General features: G+C 36.3%; 1 protein-coding gene across 1 annotated transcript in view; it reads left to right on the forward strand.

The window, feature by feature from the left end:
* Positions 1-19,355, forward strand: part of ZNHIT6 (zinc finger HIT-type containing 6) — a 56,010-nt gene extending 36,655 nt beyond the window's left edge. Inside the window, exons 10-11 of the mRNA XM_074221771.1 lie at positions 8,788-8,912; positions 15,128-19,355. Of these exons, the coding sequence (XP_074077872.1) occupies positions 8,788-8,912; positions 15,128-15,213 (211 nt within the window). The 3' untranslated portion in view covers positions 15,214-19,355. The remainder of the gene's footprint in view (positions 1-8,787; positions 8,913-15,127) is intronic.
* The last annotated feature ends 453 nt before the right edge of the window (positions 19,356-19,808 follow it).

Raw genomic sequence — 19,808 nt, forward strand, 5'->3', positions numbered from 1 at the left:
TGATTGGGATTGGGGTGGAGGGTGCAAGATCAGTCCCTCCCTCTGAAATTGCATGCCTATATGACTGGAAGGAGGATTAACTATCTACACAGAAAGAAGGAACTTTGGAGGTCGAGCCTGCTTCCTGCACACAGCAGGGTGGGGGGAGATAACATAGCAAGAAAATGACGTGTTGGTCATTTTAGAAAGACTATTGTTGACCCAATGCAACTAGAAGATGTGAGAAGGTCATGTGAACAAAGCAGGAACTCTGTGTAAAGAGGAGAGAGCATTGGGGCAGAGCTGATTGTGGATATAGAAAAGACCGATGTGGAAGAGACTTTGTCTGGTGAAGGAGAGACATATATGAGACAAAGGAAAATGTCTTGGGAAGTGATGGGTTCCCCTTCTCTGAAGGTCTTCAAACAATGCACTTAAGTGTAGATTCTTTTGAAAGGTGCAAATTGATTAACTATCCAACACGCTTAATACATCCTAGTTTTCATGAGTTCTTTGTGCACTTGTCTTATCCTACTATGAAATAGAAGCCCTTGTAAACTGAACTGAACTGAGTGGTTTGGCATCTTTGCGCTTCCAATCCTCAAGAATATTTGTTGAATTGAGAGAAGAAATATCTTAGACAAACTAGCTCAAGGCTTCTAGAAATGCTATGCTTGGATAAAGAAATGTCTTAGATTTTTCTCTTCAAGTTTTTTTTAACACTCCCAATATTTAAATTATTGTCCACAATTTATAAGGCATGTGTCTAAAGGTTTTTTAAGGCTAATATTTATAGCATTAACATTTCCTGGATACTGGTTTGGGTGACAGCTGCACATCTAGTTCTAGTTTCAGATATATTGAGGCCCCAGGGAATGAGTCAAAAGTATTGAACTGACTTTTCCCATGGCAAAAATTGAGGTATAGCAAAAAAAAAAGTCAATTCTTTGCTGTCTCATACTAGAATGGTTGATACTTGAGCCACAAAAAATAGGATATTTTTGGACTTTTGAAGTAATAAAGTTTCTATTAAGTAGCCATACTTTTGTCTGCTATCAAAGATTTAAACTCCTCTGGCATTGGTTGGTTCAGATTCCATTTGTGTGTGAGTTTCTGGGATTGATAAGCATCTGAAAGGAAAATTGACAACTGAGAGTGAACAAGTTATCTAATAGGCAACTTCAGCTTTCTGTAGTTGATGTGGCTGAAGAGTTTTTTACGAAAGAAGTAGGTTTTGTAATTTAAATAAAGTTTGATTTGACCTAACCAGCACCCAGTATCATTCCTCCAGTGTGGAATAGTCTTGATGTAAAAATTTTCTTCTTGAAAATAGTTCTATGGTAAACATTGTCAGCTTAGCTCTAAACAGAATCCATGGGCTCAGCTGGTTGGCATAGCTGTAAACAGACAGAACTGTGAAAGAAGCAGTTGTAAATGTGAAAGAATTTTTACTTTGGGAAAGTGAGACAGGGCTTGTTAAACCAAGGTAGAAACAAAAGTACCATAATAAAAATATGGCAAATTTGAGAAATTAAAAGCTTATTATTTCCATAGAAATTAATCTATACAGATACTTTTATCCTCAATTGAGTATGTTCAGTGTAAGATCAGAGTTGAAAACAAGCTTCATTTTCTCCAGTCACTAGAGCTAATAAGTTTTAAATTGATTAACCCTTGATATGTTTTCATTTCTGGCCCCTGGATTTGGCCCATTTCTCCTAGCCTTCTACAGCCAGATCTTAAGGGGGCAGTTCTGTCACCACTCACTCATGTAGCCTTCCAAGAAAATCAGTTCAGATAATTATTATTATATTCATGCCCTGGCCTTAAGGGGAAATTATAAAGTTCCTACATTTGAGGAGCTCACTTGTGATCCATGCCATGTATTTTAACACTATTTATGAAGAATCTTTATAGAGACAGCAAGGCAATGACTGAGTGCATTGGAAAGAACTTCGGGAGGTTGTGAGGGTGTGGAGCTAGATCCAACACTAACCAGGAGGGTGGGCTTTCTGAGCAGGTGGGGGGGGGGAGCGCTCATTCTGGATCCCTAGGACTAAGGGTGAGAAGACTCCTTAGGGGCCATCTAATTAGTAGCACATACACAATTCTCAAGGCAGCCTAGTGCGCTTTTGGACAACTCTTATCACTGTTAGGTTTAATGTCAGAAAAGAAGACCTAACTTAGCTCTTTTAAAATTCCGTCTGTTCCTGGTTTTGCCCTCTGGGTCAGGCAGAGCAAATGTATTTGTCTTCCACATATTTGAAGAATGACAGGTTCTTGAACAGAGAAGTGATATGATGAAACCTGTTTTCAGAAGAGTAATTGGGCAAGCAGGATACAGGAGGCAGGGATTACCAATTAAAAGATTATTTAGCTCATCTAGGGTGTTACCATGGCAGAGAGAGAGGACTTTACACATTTTCAGTTTTCTGATTCATTTTGTCTTTTTTCTTTTAAATGCAGCCCACTTTCTGCCTGGGCCAAAGCACATCTGGCAAGTTATTTTCAGTTCTGGGTGCCACATTTTATCAGAGATGATGATAAGTTGGAAGTTATCCAGATGAACACTCAGTTGAAAGATTTGAGGATGCTTAGCCTAGAGAAGAGGAATTGTACAGTATCCTGAATTGAGTATCTTGATCTGTCCTGACCAGTGCAGAATATCCTGGACCTCCCTCTTTTGTACAACCTGTCTTTTTTTGTCATCTCAGATCTCAGTAGCCATATCACACTGAGCACATTGATAACTTGAACCCGGCCTCCCATTCTTTGCTTGGGTTTTTCAGATTGGTTTTTAACTAAATGTAGAACTTGATGTTTGCCTCTGTTAAACTTCGGCTTGTTTATTTCAGAATAGCTTTCCAGCCTATAGAGGCCTTCTTGCATCTTTTTCTGGCGTCCATTGTATGGAATTTGTGCCAGACTTGGGAAGCCATGGACATTAGTCAACTCCTTTGTACATAGAGTTGCTCAGTCATGTGTTGAAGATTTTGGCTTTTTTGTCTGTCATCCAGATAGGTCTGCATTTTATCACATTTTTAGTGCCTTGACAAACATATATTAAGTGTCTATTATTTGGAAGCCACAACACACTTTATAAGTAGGGTGAGAAACTTAATTCAATTAAAACTTGATTAAATTCACAAAACTTTTGGCAAGATATGTTTCTTCAGTCAACAAGCTAAACTGTGCTTGGAAGTTCAAAGAAAGACTTAAACATGATCCTTGTCTTCAAAAAGCTAACATTCTAATGGGGGAGACAACATATAATCATGTATGTATGTATAAGAGATATAGAATATTTAAATGGTGATCTCCCAGAAAAGACACAAGCAATTGGGGGGATTGAGAAAGACTCCTTACAAAAGGTGGAATTTGAACTGAGTTTATATAGGGTGTGCTTGGCAGTCCTCCTTAGCTTTATAAAATAGTGGTCAAGTTTCAGAGAAGAGAATGTTAAGAGTTAGGCAGGTTTTTTAAACCATCTAAAAATTTACTTGTTAATCAATGTCTTAGATGTCAGATCCTTGCCAGTGACCTACTTGCCAGTTGACATACTATTGGATGAACTGAATCATCAAATGTGTATAATCACATTCCATGTTAAACCAGAAGAAGAGATGAAATCAGTCTTATGTGGAGGATCATCTCTCAGGTTCTCCTAGGAAAGGCGAATAAAAGGAGTTGGCAGAGTTGCTTTTCTCCTTTTAGAGGCAAAAATAAACATCATTTCACAGACCCTTCATCTTCTCATATTTCAACATTTGTTAGAAAGACCACCATGAAGTTAATTGCAGCTTATACACCAACATCTGTTACTAAGGATAAGAATGTAGAGAAGACATTGAATAAATTATTTAGTAAGACCCAACAGATTGAATGAGCATATACTTTATTAGAACTTTGAAGTAAAGGTGAGCATAGAAGAGTTATAAGTAGAACCATTTAAGATTTATCATGTTAGAAAATGTGACTCAAAATTGAGAGGAAAAAAACTTAGACTCTGTACTTAACCTTGTCTCCTTTGTATACCATAAAAACTTCCATAAGAAAAAAATAACCTCAAAATATGTGATGTGAGTCTAAAAGGTTAGACCATTTTAAAAAATTAAAAAACAAGAAAACTACTTTGGCTCTGGCCAAGGAAAAATTTCTTAACAAAAAAATAAAAGAAATTGCTAAATATAACCATTTTGATTTTATAAAACTTTAAGAGATTCACAAGAGACACTGAAAATGGAAAGTGAAGAATAGAAAAAAAGCATTCTTATCAACTGTCATCAGCATAAGGCTCATTTGAGATAAAAAGGTACAATACAAATATAGAACTTAGCATCATTCTCCAGTAATAAATTTGTCCAGAGGCCAACAGATAGGTATAGAGAGAGAGGGTTAAAGATTCACACAGCATATTTGGCAGTCATGTTCCATATATCTAATCATAAGAGAAATACAGAGGAAAATAGCTTGTAGCTTTAACTTCCCATCCTCCAAATTAGCAGATGCCCCCAAGTGGGAAGTTAATGTTGGGACCTCTCTGGAAAGACAAGCACATAAATACTCTGGATTTAGAATTAGCAAAAAATAAAATGAATAAAAGATTAAACTATATTTGTAACACAACATTTTGGTTACAATTTGTAATTCTGTTAATGAGCCTGTGCTCCCAAGGCGGCCACAGACAACTCTCTGTGGCAACAAAGAACTAGAAAACTAGAAGTATGGTTGAAAAACTGTAGTCTATGCATATAATGGAATCTTACTATTCAGTAAGAAACAAGGAAAATGAGATATTCACAGAAATGTAGAAATTGAATTAGTACCGTGAAAATCAAAAGAACATTTTGTATACTGTTGTAAAAAATAAGATGCTACAACATGGAAAGATCGTTAAATGATGCTAACCTTTGGATAACTAAAGAATTCATTCCCTACCCTAGGAGAAATAAAAGATTAGATAATTTTGTTTAATTTTGGCTGAACTATCAACCCCAAAACAGCAAACACAACACACAGAGTAGGTAGGTCAAGAATGCCACGTGTCCAGAAAAGTTTATATTCAGTTGCATATATGATACATGGGGTTGATCTATCAGTACCTCTTATCTTGAACAGATGCTTCCAAGCTACTGTGGACTATCTTGAGAAAGATAGAGAAGGAATCAAGCATGATGGTTCTGAATCATTTGGGAAACTCAGAAGTGCTTTTAATGATCCCCACCTTCTTCCTGAAGAAAGGTCTAGCTTTTGAGCACCAGTATTCCTCCAAAGATTTCGTGTAACTGGAAATCATGCAGTACCTTTGTATGCAAAGATTTAAAGTTATTCCAAGTCACCCAGAGGACAATGAAGAAGTATAGGGTAGTCCTAAATAGCCTTCATTGTGTTGCAAGACGATCATTGTGCACAAGCTGCAATATAAATAATCATAGAGAGAAAAGCTGGGGAATAGGACATCAGATGGATTCATTAGGTAACAAGATTGATGTGCTACATTGGTATATATGTGATACTGAATCTAGAGGAAGGTCCCCAGTAAGTAGACATGTGAGGGTGCTGGGTTATAATTTTCCCTCTTGAAAGGGGAGTACTCACTTTTATTTAACAACAAACTTAGCAAATATTAAAGAAGCAACTGTAAACAACAAGCTTGGGAATGAGTAAAGATGACAATGTACTACAGACCTTTAGTAAACATTTTTTCAAGAATTTGTCATGACCAAGCATTTCAGTATTCATCAGATCACATTCTTACAAGAACCATTTCACTCTTATATTTATGATGGCCTTTCCTTCCACATTGCAAAATGAGAGTTTTTTTATATACCTTTTATAAAATTGTTGAATTCATTTCACGTATCCCAAGGTTGAGACCCCTCCACACTTGGAAAATTCATAGACTTAAAATAGTAGAAAAGCTCTTTTTCCAAAAAAGAAAACCTTGTTTCACCTAAAATGTATGAAGATAAGCCTTGTTCTAGTTGTGCCCTTTTTTTGCCCAGTATAGGTCATGGTAGTTAAATGAACTAAAAAAATCCAAAAGTAAAAATGACAAATCAGATTAAAAAAAAAAAAACCTTGATGGACAGAATACACAAGATATAGAGTAAGGGAACGTTTTAAACTCAACTCAAAGACAAAATCTGTTTCTAATAATACTGAGATATTGTGAGTTCCAAAAATTGTCACATACAAATATTTGGACAAAATTTTTAAAACACCCATTATATTAATGGGGGGAAAAAGTGAATTGGACCTATTTCATTTGCATTTAGTTGTATTTTGTATTGTTTGGCTTAAATAGTAAACTTGAAGGTCTTTATTCAACTTGTAAGCTAAATTTTCTTTTTTAAAGTGCCTTCTCTTTACTATAGTACCACCACTTGGCTTTGAAGTTGAATTTTTCCATTTCACTTATTTTCCTTCCAGTCTTTTTCATTGTTAACTTATTACGTGGTACAAGTTCACCTTATTTTGAAGAACAGTAAAATTTTGTTAATTTTTTTGACAATTTTGACAAATGTAAATGTTTGCATTTGATTTAGGAGCATTATTCAATTCAATAGCATAAGGAACACATTTTTCAAAAATTTCTGGTCTTTGGTTCATTTTTATTCAAGATAATAGGAGAAAAGATTAGAAACTCAGTTTTGCCCTTTTGAATGCTAGCAATTTTGCCCAAAATTCTAATTTGAGAAATATGAGGACACAGAAATTTTAACTACTGTATTTCATAGATGAATATCTTCCTGCTCCTAACAGTCTTCACATGAATTTAGTGGAAGGGACCACTATCTTCAGAGATCATATAGTCCAACCACTATATTTTGTGTATAAGAAAATTAAGGTACAGAGAATTACATTGTTCTGTAGACTTTAAACATAGAATGTTTAGATTTACCTTAGCACATTGAAGTGGAGGCTACTACATAGCATGATTTGTGAACTTTTATAGTCACTATAAGAATGTGAATGGATGGTGGAGAAGAGAAGGCGACGGTTTGATTTTGCAAACTGAAGCAAGGCAACAGCTAAATAACTTTACCAAATTCATTTTGGTCATTCTTTTATTAAGTACTTAGTAAGAGCCAGGGGTCTGTATTAAGTGACAGCAATACAATGAGACCACAGCCCCTGTCTTCAAGGAGTTCCATCATCATCATCAGAGAATCATGTCTGCTAACAATAAATATAAACGATATACTTATAGAAATTTCCAATGTAGAATTGAGGGTTGGATGAGGGGATTTGAATAGGTTTTCTCTAGGAAATGGCCTTTGAGCCAATTTTTGAAGGAAACTTGGGATTCTGTAAGAATTAGGAACTGGGCTCTGGAGTTCTTAAGACTCTTTCATTGACATAATCATCTCTTGAAGGATTGTCCTATTAGTCCCAGACAAAAGAACCAGGAGCAACAAGTGGAAGCTTCAAAAAGACAAATTTAAGACTGTTAAAGGGAAGTTGTGTGAGTTGTGCAAAAGTAGAAAGAGCTGCTGCAGGAGGTTATGGGATTCCCACCACTGTAAGTCTTGCAGCAGAGACTAGATGACCACTTGCCTTTTCAGGGAATGGGTGTTTGAGAAGATAAAAAAAAATTTATTTTATTCATCTGGCTGGGCTGACATTTATTCCCTTCAATCAAGCCAGCTAATAAGTTAAAGGAAATTAAAATTTAAGACCGAAAAAAAGGAGGAAATAGCAGCGATAACTTTAAAGAACAAAGGGAGCTCTATTTCAGTATCTGAATTCTGAAACCAGAGTGATTTTCTTATTCTTGTTGAACCATTCAAATCAAAGAACAACATTTACCTGATTTCAGGAATCACATCACCTACAATTCAGTCACACAGTGATTGCTAAAGTACAGATCCTTTAGTCTGGACACCATCAGAGTCTCCCATCTCTAAATTATGAGACAACAGTAATAAAGCCAGATGTGGCCTTTAGGTTGCTTTTACCTTTGTGGTTGCATGATACTTTCTTTATTACTATTTCTAAGACACTGCTAATATAGCAGCTGTGGTAATAGAATTCACTAAAGCTAAACTTGTTTCCAAACATTGGACTAAAACTGTTTTAATGAACAAGTTAGAGCATTGCTTAAGTATTCTTGTACTTAAGTATAGCGAATATCTTGAAGATCAGGTAGGATTTTCTTTTACTAAAATGTTTTTCTAAGAGCTGGTCATAATTAATTTGGTTGAGGGGAACATGAAACAGTATTTTCATGATCCTTTCATCCAAAAGAGGAAGATAAATTAACCATTGCTTTCATTTTATTAACTTTTGTATATGAACGATTAACTTAATAGTCTATAAATATTCATATTAGAATATAAGCTCATGTACCGGTATCTCTCACACCTAGCATTTAGTGCCTGATACATAGTAAGCAATGAATGATCCTTGTTGATTGAGTGATGGGATAGTCTTTCAAAAAGAGCAAGGTCTTCTCTTGCTACCCTATGGAAGGAAAATGTTTACTACCTCCATTTTGCCTCAGTGGCAGATGGTCGGGATTAGAACCAGTTCATCCTTATTTGAGTTCAAAATCTCTACATAGAACATATCCTGAAGTGCAGAATAAAGAGGGATTAGTGAAAAGAACCCCAGAGGAGGTGAAAGGCTGAGTTTATTTCTTCCTCATCACATGATCTTTGTATAGTGTATATTCTTTCAAGAAGAAATCAACCAAAAAAATTGTGTTATTTTCATGTGTCTTTGTCCCAGGGTGCTGCCTATGATGCTTTTGTTCACCTCTCTGGGTACTTGCTTTCTAATCTAAATTTTACTATTTCTTTAAAGGTACTATGAACTGGATCCTCATAAAAGTCTCACAGACAATTTGAAAGACAAAGTGGTGATTGAGTACCCAACATTACATGTGGTATTGAAAGGATCTAAGAATGGCATGGTAATCCTCGGCCAAGGTAAGTGGAAATTAATGTTTAAGTGTTATGCTGTACTTAGAGAATTCCACTAAATAAACAATAATTAAGAATAAACCCACATTAAGTGATAGGAAAAAGTATTTTTGTTAATTTGCCCTTTAATTGTCAGTGACTATTGCCAGAAAAACAATCTACCTTAGCTTAGTGAGTATTCTATTAAGTAGATAACTTCAAATCCTTTTGGTCTTTTGTTTCCTTTCCCTATGTTGTAGGGAACAATGTAGGTAGGAGTAAAATCGACTCATCTCTTCAATATAAATATTTCCTACTTTTATTTACTTAACTTATTACTAAGTTTTGATAGAGAAGTGATCATGGTCCCTAACCAAACTTTCTTTTATTGCTTATTATTATTAGTAAAATAATTTTTTTTTCCCTAGTGATGTCAAGCCAGAAAACATTAGAGTAGAGGGGTTTAGTGATTTCTACTTTCCTGCTGAAAATCAGTGGCCCACTTGAGTACAATGAATATTTGTACATGACTTGTCACTTACCATATGAGAGAAAATGATCATAAATTCTGACTGCAGAATATTCCACTGTTTTTATAAAATGACGAACCATATTGTGACTTAGCTGACAGAGCACCAATGATAGATCAGGGACATGGTTATGTGCAAGAATGTAGCCATCCTTGCTTGATTTTGATTTTTAAATACAGAAGTAACCTTTTAAAATAGATAATATTTGAAAAATTAAGAATTAGATAAGTTACAAAAGAATAGGATTTAGAGCTGGAATTGACCTTACTTAAAGATTTTAATATTCTTTAGAGTAATATACTAAGACTCTTTATTGTTCTGCTCAGAGATTGGCCAACATTCAGTTGCATAAACTCATTTTATTTGCTATTTTAGGAACTGAAAAGTTCTGTTTAAAAGCACAAAGCAAAAAGATAAAAACAAGATTATTATTGTAAAGAAACATGTTTTTTATCTTGTGATTTGAAGGCTTATAGAGTATTTAGAAAGTTTTTAAAAAATTAGTAAATATATTGTTCTCAAACAGTGAGAAGCTGTCAATGAAAGTAGATTTGTCATTCCTGGGTTAGCCTCAGCTGAGTTTACATATTGGTGATGGAATTGATATTTTTGATGCATGTAACACCAACGCTGGTGCCGGTGGGCTTTTGTTCCCTCTCACACAAACTTAGAATAATGGAAAAATTTCTTCTGAATAGTTGGCTCTGAAACATCTTTTGAGAATCATGTTAGAGATTTTCCTCAACATGATTGTATCAAGGAATAAACATTTCTTTCCTTGCCTTCCATGCCTTTACCCATGAGGAGTGTACCCACCACCTTTTTAAATTTCATCTTCTAATTTCCCCAGCTCCTGGCAGCTCAACTCAGGTGCCCCCTCCTGCAAGGGCCTCACTACCCCCCCCCCCCCCACGAGCCATTGTATCTCCTTCTTAGTGTTATCCTGTATCTCATCTCCGTGTATGCATTCCACATACTCTTTTAATTGTTCTTTAGTCTTTGTGGGAGGGTCAGATAGTGCTTTTAATGATGATTTGACTTGATGGCTACCTTTATGATTAGGCAGTCATTCTTTGTTTCTTTCTTCCTGTTGTCTCCTAACTTAACCTGCTGACTTCTTCTTGTTTCTGTTTCCTCCCTACTTTTGTAGCTCCAGTTTTGATCATTTGAATGCAATCTAAAAGTCCATTATAACTTTCCTTTTATTTCATTTTTGTTACTTCAGTTTCTCAGAGTTGTGAGGATCAAATAAAAAACTTGTTCCCCTCCCATTTCACAGGTATTCCTCTCAACAGTATAGATTTCCAAGCCCTCCATCCCTGATCTTACCTGACTGTCTAAGCATGAGGGGGGATCCATCCCCCAGGAACCTTCCTTTAGATCTCTCAATATTGTATAGGGGGAGGGGAGGAGGGATGATCCAGTGGATCATAAAAGTCGTAATAAATGTTTAACTACTAGAACTTCCTCTGTCTGTATTCCTAGTCTTTCCATTAAATTAAGCTTGGAATCCTTTTAAAAGGAAGATTCTGGTAGCTTGTACAAAGTTCAGTAAGGACATTTTTCCTTCACATTTGCTTCATTTACTTTATCCACACTCAAAAGATACCACTATAGAAATGAATTACAGTTATCAGCCATTTATTGCATTTTAACAAACTGTAGAAAAACTTAATTATTTTACCCCCATGAACCCTATTAATTCTTACAGAAATAAAACAAAAAAGCAATTGTAAAAAAGTTTTTCCTATAACAGGATTTGAATTTAGTTATATTTGTCCTCTTCTTGTGATACATCTTTTCTTTAGTGTCTGAGTAGTGAAAGATGTGTCCATAAAAATGACCAAAATTTGACAGTGTTATAAACTAGAATTCTTGAAATTCCTTAGTTATAAATTGCAAACCCCTAAATGCTATAGTAACTCTTATAGTCACACTTTTGTGCCTATTATTTTATGCTCAAAATAAGCCATAACTTTAGCTTTGAATGACAAGTTTTATTTTTAATGTTATGTAATAACTCCATTTCTCTTATTAATATGCTTCACACTATTCTGTCTAAATGTTGGTTTCACTGAAAGCTGTATAGTCCTAGCCAGTGCAAACATTTCTGAGTAAATAAACACATCGCACACAGTTTCTTTTTTACCTTGTTTAGGAATGCAGGTGAAAGTAGGGCTTCCTGTAAAAATGAAAAAATAAAGAACTGCTTCAGAAGCAAACCTGAAATCTTTCAAGGCCAAAGTTGCTATTTTCTGATGAGTGTGTAAAGCTTGATTGAACCATGGGTGTTATACTTTTAATACAGAAGATCATTTATAGCAGAGAGCCACATTTTTAGAAGATTTGAGAGAGACAGAAAGTGTGTGTGTGAAAGAGAGAGAGAGAGAGAGAGAGAGTGTGTGTGTGTGTGTGTGTGTATGTGCGCACCCCATTGTATGAGCAGTTAGAAGCATCTTCTTTGTATGCTCCTGGAACATGGGATTTTTGCCAGGGTGGTCTAACTAATAGCCTAGATTTAGGAATTTGGGAGAACCAAAGATGGCATTTTCTTTGGAAAGGCTTTGGAATTCCTCCCCCTCTCCTAAGACAAAATGTTAAATTGTTGCTCTTGAATTTAAAGTACAAGGTGTCTCTCTTCACTTTGGCTCTTGCTCTGGTAGGGGGTGGGGGCGGGGGGGTTGAAATGTGGTTCTGGGCTGGGATTCAGCAGTTTTCACACTTTGCTTCTGTTAAAATGTTTTTTATGGTCACAGATTGCCAGAACTTTTGAAAAGTTTGCCTTCATTGATGGGGCAGTTAGATATTTTGGGTTTGTCGTTGTATCTTTCAAATCTAGAAGAAAATAGAAAATTTTTAAAAATGTTTATTAGCACATTGATAAAGTTGAGCTGAATACCTTTTGTTTAAGTGAAAATGCAAAATCCTCAATGTGGTGTTTCTTTTGCTGGCCTATACTTGTTAAGTGTGACTTTAATGTCATTCTTTGGAGTAAGAGAATGACCACAAAAGTAACAAAAACTAAGACAATAATGAAGGTTAAAAATTAACTTTACTTTGTAAAATCTTTAAAATCTTCACCATTAAGTGCCTACTTTTATAATGTGACTTTGGGGTAATTATATTTTTAGTGTGGGCTTATTTTTTTCCTTCAGAGAAACACCATTTTGAGATAGCAGCCTATATTCAACCCAGTACATCAGGTTTTCTCTGCCACTTTAAGATACCTATTGAACAAGATAGAGAATCATAGTGTCTTTGAATTGGGAGAGATTTCAAGAGTGTTCTGACCCAAACCCAACCCTCATTATAACTAAGACATCAAATCTTTCCTTTACTATGATACTTTCAGTGACAGGGACCTCAAGAGCATGCCCCCTGTTCTTTTCTTTTAATTAATAAACGTTTTTTCTTACTCTGAGTCAGTCTTCCCCAGTATCCTCAATTTTGCATTCAGGTGTCCTAGTTCAGTGACCTCCAGAGCCAAGCAGAGTAAGGATAAATCTCTCTTTTACAGGATAATTCTTTTAAAATTTGACAATTCTCATATTCCTCTTTCCCCAATCTTCTCCTCATTCTGTCACTCATCCTTACATAGAAGGTTTTCAAGTCATTTGCCATTCAGTGTCTTTCTAAAATCAAATGACCACAGTTGGACCCAGAACTCCAGATGTGGTTAGTCTAAAGGAGAGAGAAGAGTGGTGGATTTGAAGGCAGCTTGGAGCCCTGGCCTGAACCCTGCCAAGACTTCTGGACTTCCTCTTCTCCAGGGGTCAGGCCAGCTCCAGTTTCTGCCTCCCTCACACTGGATGCTGCCTCTCTTAATGCAGTCCCCCCGCCCCCCCACTCACTTCCACCTCCCATGTGCCCACTGCCGTTTCTGCCTCTCCCAGCCTTGTCTTGTTTATCTAATTCTATTTTCTGGGCCCCAGGGTCAGTGCCCTTTCCCCTTCACAATGCATAGTAGTCATTGCATTAGCCATCCATGTTGGTGCCCTTCTTCGGAGACAGACATTTAGTAAACAAGTGGTGGGGAAAAGGCAGGCAGCCCTTGCCCTCCAGGAGCATCCATTCTTGTGAGAGAAGCCAGATAGGAGATGAGAGGCTAAGAGAGTCTTAGGGAGTCAAGCACCTTGATCCCCAGACAGATATCTTGCCCAATAAGTATTTACTGGATTATTTGAATCAAAATGAATTTGCTCCAGTAGCTGCTGGTTGTGTTTTGTTTTCTTTTTTATGAATTGCTTTCTAAGCAGCTCCCATTTTCCTGTACTTTGCAGTTGCCCTGTTTTTTTTTTACCCAAATGTAGGAAGGACCCTCTTAAATTTTGTATTTGTTACCATCAATTCACCATTCTGTCCCATCCATCTCAACTCTGCCATCTGAGGCTGTTGTGTTAAATAAGCCACATGTCCCAGCCTAATGTCAAAGTAAAGACAGTTGAAAAGAGAGGCTAGGAAGTTCGATGGCCATAGGGAAAACAGCTGAACAAATGAAATTGCCGTGAGTTTATGGGCATGGGTGCCGGACACCGTGTTATACTTTGGGAACACAAATACAAGAGAAATTCCCAAGGAGCCTCTTGGAATTTGGGAAAGAAATCATGTAGAGGAGTGAAGGCCATTTTGGTCCAGAAAGGACCGAGGATATTTAATAAAACTATCAGACAGTAGTAGATATAACTTTTCCAGAAGCAATGATAAAGCGTTGTTAGAGCAAACTAAAATAGAAACAGATATCCCTATGGGTTGCATGTTGACTTAGAAAACTGCAAATTAACATTTTGTTGTATTGCATTTTGATTTATTTTGTTAAACATTTTCCAATTACATTTTAATCTGGTTTAGTCTTTAAGGGCTGCTGCCCTGGGCAATGAGTTTGATCCCTGTGGTGTAGAGTACCATTAACTTGAGAAAAAAATTCAACTTTCCTGCCTTTCTACAAATAAAACGCAAATTAGAAAGTGCCTCTGCCTTCTTGGCTTAAAAAAAAAAAATCACTTTAAAATGGAGACTGACCCAGAACAGCTCTCCTCTGCTCAGATTATATGCAACTCTTGAATTGGCCTCCATTTTTTCAGAGAATTGCTGGGGAGGGGGTGGATGAGGACAGAACAGCAAAGTGTGGCTTTTTTTTTTTCTTCCATTGTAGGACTTGATAACTGGAATACAGCTCTTAAGTCCCAACATTTGGTGCTTCTCATCTTGCCTTTCCCTCTTGCTCAGGGTCTGTGGACTTACAAGACTGTTGCTCCAGCATTTATTAGACACTCAGGATCTAAGTAATCTAGAATGGACCCCTGGGCCCTTGGTTTTTTGGAGAAGACAAGAAAAAATTAAATCTTGGAAAAATTTATTCCAACCACCCTTGCTTTGCATATCCTGTATAATAATAGTGATCTGTTCAATGCCACTAGCGTGGAATCATAACCACACTGTGAAGTGACCATTCCCAAGGCCAGCCTGTACTCAGGAAGGATGTTACCTCACAAAGTAATTGCCACTTTCACTCTCTGGGACTCTGTTTATCCTGGCCAGAATGTCCGTCCCGGCTGCTGGCAGGAGGATATGGCTTTGGGGGCTCAGGGAGTCGCCGTGCCCCTGGCTCCTGATCTTCCCAGCTCATCATAAGGGAGAAGAAAAGACGCTCTGAGAACAGTCAAGGCAAAAAGCAGAGTAAATATATGACTATATCTTTACTTACTTTTCCAGAGAGAAATGAATCCACGGAGAGTTTTGGCAGTGAAAATCCAGTATTTTGTTCTACGGAAGAAGGTGAAATCAGAGAGAATTTCTGAGGAACATACATTTGTTTGTCTGCTTTGGGAAAGGAAAAGCACCGTTGGTTTTGGTTTTGGTTTTTTACTTTTGAATTTAAGGGGTTTTTTTAATTACATCAAGAATTTTTTTTTCTGACCCAGTTTCCACGTGAGGTGCCCAGTCAAATTACAGACTTTGTCTTTTTCCTTTGATCATCATAGTATGAATTTGTTCCCATTTTCCCATAATACTTAGTATAGAAGGCTTATAAATTTTAGTATTTAATATTTAACATTTAATTAGATATTTTGAAGCAGAGCAACTCAGATTCTTGCTAACCAATGAAAGATTGGCATGGAAACTACATAGCTAAAAGAATCTGGGTCCAGTGAGTTGAATTATTAATGTATATTGATCCTAGAGCAATAATCCTTGTTTTGTCATTTTAGCTGCAAATGTATCTTTCCATCTTGAGGAATGGAAAAAACAGTGTCTTTTAATTGAGTACTTTAATCTGCAATACACCTAATATATCAAAATGGGAACTGTGGTAAAATGAAACAGAAGGAAACAGCAGTTCCTGCTGTTTGAACCATCAGTGTGCTTGTTCTCCTTACTAGGAATCATAAATGTTTAATGTCATCCACCACCATGTGCTTCTCCCCTTTAACTGCATTTTAAAGTGTGTATGGAGTAGTTGAGTTACTAATTTATTTATTTTTCATTTCTACCTTAGCAATACTTGAAAAACTTGGAATCTGTGCTAAAGAAATGTACATATGTGTACAATAACTTTAAATTTTTATCATTTGGTATCTTCATAAGCCTTATGATTTCACTTGTTGGAATTGCAAAGTTTTCCTAATTTTACTGGAATTTCTTAAGTTGTGAAATTTGACTGTATAGATTAAAAGATTATTGCATCTGTGTATTGAGTGATTTAAAAAGGGAGATAAAAAGGACATTGTTGTATTCATGGTTGTTTCAAAATTGGGAGGAGATCTAGAAAATAGTGTGGGGCCTTAGGAAAATTAAAAATATGGAAGGATTATAGAACAGTGATTTGAAAGAAAATATCATAATAACTACCATTGTAATTGAGAAAGAGGATATCTAAACTATGATGAGGTTCATTGAGTCTCTGGGTGAAAAATGATTTAAATATAGTTTTTATAGAATAAGTTAGCATGATATGAGAACTTTCTATACGTAGCTAAAACTTTGTCTTAAGAATATAAACCCCCCCCCATTTTTGATTGTCTTTCCTCTTCCATTATAAAAACATCTGATTTGAGGGTCACATAGCAAAGAGACAACTAAAGATTGAGATCTCAAAGAATTCATTTATGGGGGATGAATAGGTGAGATTTAAACTAATATGAAATTTGGCTCTATTGCTTTGGGAGTGGGATAAATCTGAGTTAATATGAATAGTATAAATACCATGAAAAATGTTAGTAAGCATAGCAGAGAGATTTGATGAATAGAAATGGGGTAAAGTACACAAAAGGAACATGTGATCTGAATATCAGGGTGGAGAGGAATTTCCTGACAGTGAAATCTGTTATGTTGTAGATTTATTTCCAAGAAAAGTGTTAAGAGTTCCATTTGTGGAATTTAAATGTAGACTGGATAAAACCCAAAGCATTTATCCTGTACTTTACCCTACATCTTTGCCATCCTTGCAATCTAGAATTTCATTTCTTAAACATTCTCACTGGATTAGTTCTATGGAAAGAATCCACTATCATTCTCCTCTGCCCCTGATCAGCACACACATTGATTCATTGTATGAGAGCTCTGTCATAGGTTTTAAAAGGGGTTAAGAGTGAGGAGAAGGAATGAATTTACTGAGTCCAGAAAGTAGTATAGCTAGAAACTATATATTCTCTGCCCCTTTCTGGTTGTGGATTCTTGACAGGTTCTCTAGGCAAAGTGACTTAGATCAAGTTCAGCTTGCTGCCTTTCACAAGGCATATTCTATGCACAAGAGGTGAACAGGGTTTTCATTTTATGTTTTTGTAAACATTGAGTTCAGAAGGAAACTGGGACTTCTGTAATTGTTAATTACTGCATAGAAAGGTTTACTTAATAGCCACAAATTACTGTAAATATGGCCTCCAGCTGTTCTTTTTATAAATATGAATTAAAGATCACAAGGAATTATTTCAATAGGTATTATAATTACCAAAGCTTAGTTAGTGGCCAATTTGTTTCACCTGTAACAAAATAATGGGATCCAAGGTTCTTGGTGACCATTAAAATGCTAAAAATGTACATGGGCTTTTTTTATATCCTTTTGTTAGAGGGATAGCATTTTTAAAATTTGTGACTTTTCTTGGTTTCTCTAAATTTTTATTGTTCAAAAATGTATTCTGGGGTTTTTTTATATCACTTAAAGACTTTTAAAATGACTTCTGAAATGATTTATGTTTTGTCTTTAGACAAATGATTTATTCATAATTTAATGGCAAAGAACCTGTGAGTTAAAGTAATTTTTTGATGGTAATTAAAAGTATAACACAAGCTGCATATATAATCCTAGACATTTTAATATTTATCTGAATTCTTAGAATTGTTTTCATTTTCCATTTGGGACCTCCTCATTATTTGTCTTGACATTGCTCATTTGAATAAATGCTTGTAGCTTCAATTTTTTTTTCTCTGTTGCAAATTTGGAAATGGTATCCAGTTTTTTCCAATATTAAAGAATTTTTTTTAATTCAAATGATGTTTGGTACAATGTTTCAAAAATAAAAGGTCACTTAATTATGTGTGAAAGATGTGTGAATGTCCGTGTGTGTGTGTGTGTGTGTGTGTGTGTGTGTGTGTGTGTAAAATGTCTACATAGTTTTAAAAATATATTTGCATGTGTATCTTCCTTAGAGAATGTGCCCTTCAAAGGACAAAAAAGGACAGTTGAAAACCATCTAAAGTGGGAGTATATATGAGATGGGCTGCCTTTAGTCCACCAGTACAGGAAGTACCTCTTACTCTTGTTGACTGAAGTAGGCATATTGTAGTCTAGCAATTATTGTTTTGAATACTCTACCAGCTGGGATTTGGGAAGAGCTCTGGGTTCAAGGAAAATAGGTGGTTAGTTGGAATACTAATAGTGTATGAGTGTATGTATGCATTTGTGTATATAAAATACTAGCAGTAAGACAGTCCCTCAGGTAGTTAGGGTTCCATGGGAGGAAGCCTCACAAGAAAGGGGGCCCAGAAAAACGGGATGGGAGGGATGGTGTGTCAGTCACTGATCACCTAGGAAAATTGTCCAGTGGATCAGGGTGCTAAGTGCTGGGGATATCCCCCCTAAAAGAACAAAAAGATTTAAAAACCAGTCTTGCTATCAGGAAGCTCACAGCCTTCATTGGGGCAGATACATGAAAACAACTATGTAGAAATAGACCTTGTTAAAGGATAAATTGGGAAGAACCAGGGTAGCCCCTAGAATCAAGGGAATTTGGGAGAGACTGAAGCTTGAGAGAAGCAGTGATGGGGAAGGAGAATACCCCTGGCCCGAGGGACAGACCAGTGGCTATGGCACCTGGGCTGGGGAGTGCAGATTGTGGCCAAAGTGGAGGCAGCCTGTGGTGGGGCAGGGTTGAGCAGCTCCCCTCCCTCAGCAGAAAGCCCTCTCACCTTCTGAGATTACCTCCAAAGTCTCCTCCCTCCCTCCCTCTGTCTGTCCTTTCTGTCTCTCTCCTTCCCCGTCTCCATCCATAGTTTAAACATTGTCTCTTCATTACCCTGCAAATCCTTTAAGAACGGGGACTATCTTTTTTGCCCTTTTCTGTATCCTGCTTCTTAAAGTAACCATTAAAAGTCAGCTGTCTGCTGTTCATTGGACATTCATTCGAAAGGCAGATTATTTTCTATCCCAGTTTGCAATGAATAGAACAATTTGTTTCTCCAGCTTGAAACTGGAAATGTCTGTTTTAATAATCATTTCAACTTTAACCCTCTTTTATTATTCAAAAAAAACCAGTTATCCAATGATTTGTAAAATTGTTTTCTTGGAAGATTTTGGTTCCAAGCCTTGCTTTTATCCTGAGTGTTTTCAGCTTCTGCTTTGAATCTTGCCTGTATTCACTGCCTGTTTGAACTTTAAAACTACTACTCATTTAACTGTCATTGCATTGCTATGTTTCACAGTAGGATCCAAGATATTAATATCATTGTGCTCATCCACATTGGACACTAGTAGAGTAAGTTTGAGTCTCTTAAAATTCTAACCAAAGATCCAAAAAAGGATGGACTACATTTACCTTTAAGGTTATTTTTTAAGCTCTTAAACTATCCCATAATCCTATGTAAAATGTTAGATATGAATGTGGAAAGTAAAGTATGGTGGTAAAGACAAGTCTCCAAAAACAAAATGTCATTGACATCTAAAATTACTGTCATTTGACAGTAAGGGGTCTCGCTTTTGTCTCTGCAAACCCAGCTATCACAATAAATAAAAGTCTGTTGATTGTGAATTTGCTCCTGTTCATTTGTTCATTTTGCTAATGAGCTCCAAAGAAGTATGTTTGGTGGAATGGTAAATAAAAGTGAAAGTCGTGGGGGATGTATTTAGCCAGGGCGGGCTTGGAAGGAAGTAACCCTGTCCAGTTCACTTAGAAGCCAG

This window comes from Macrotis lagotis, chromosome 2, assembly GCF_037893015.1.
Source record: "Macrotis lagotis isolate mMagLag1 chromosome 2, bilby.v1.9.chrom.fasta, whole genome shotgun sequence".
NCBI classification, from domain to species: domain Eukaryota; kingdom Metazoa; phylum Chordata; class Mammalia; order Peramelemorphia; family Peramelidae; genus Macrotis; species Macrotis lagotis.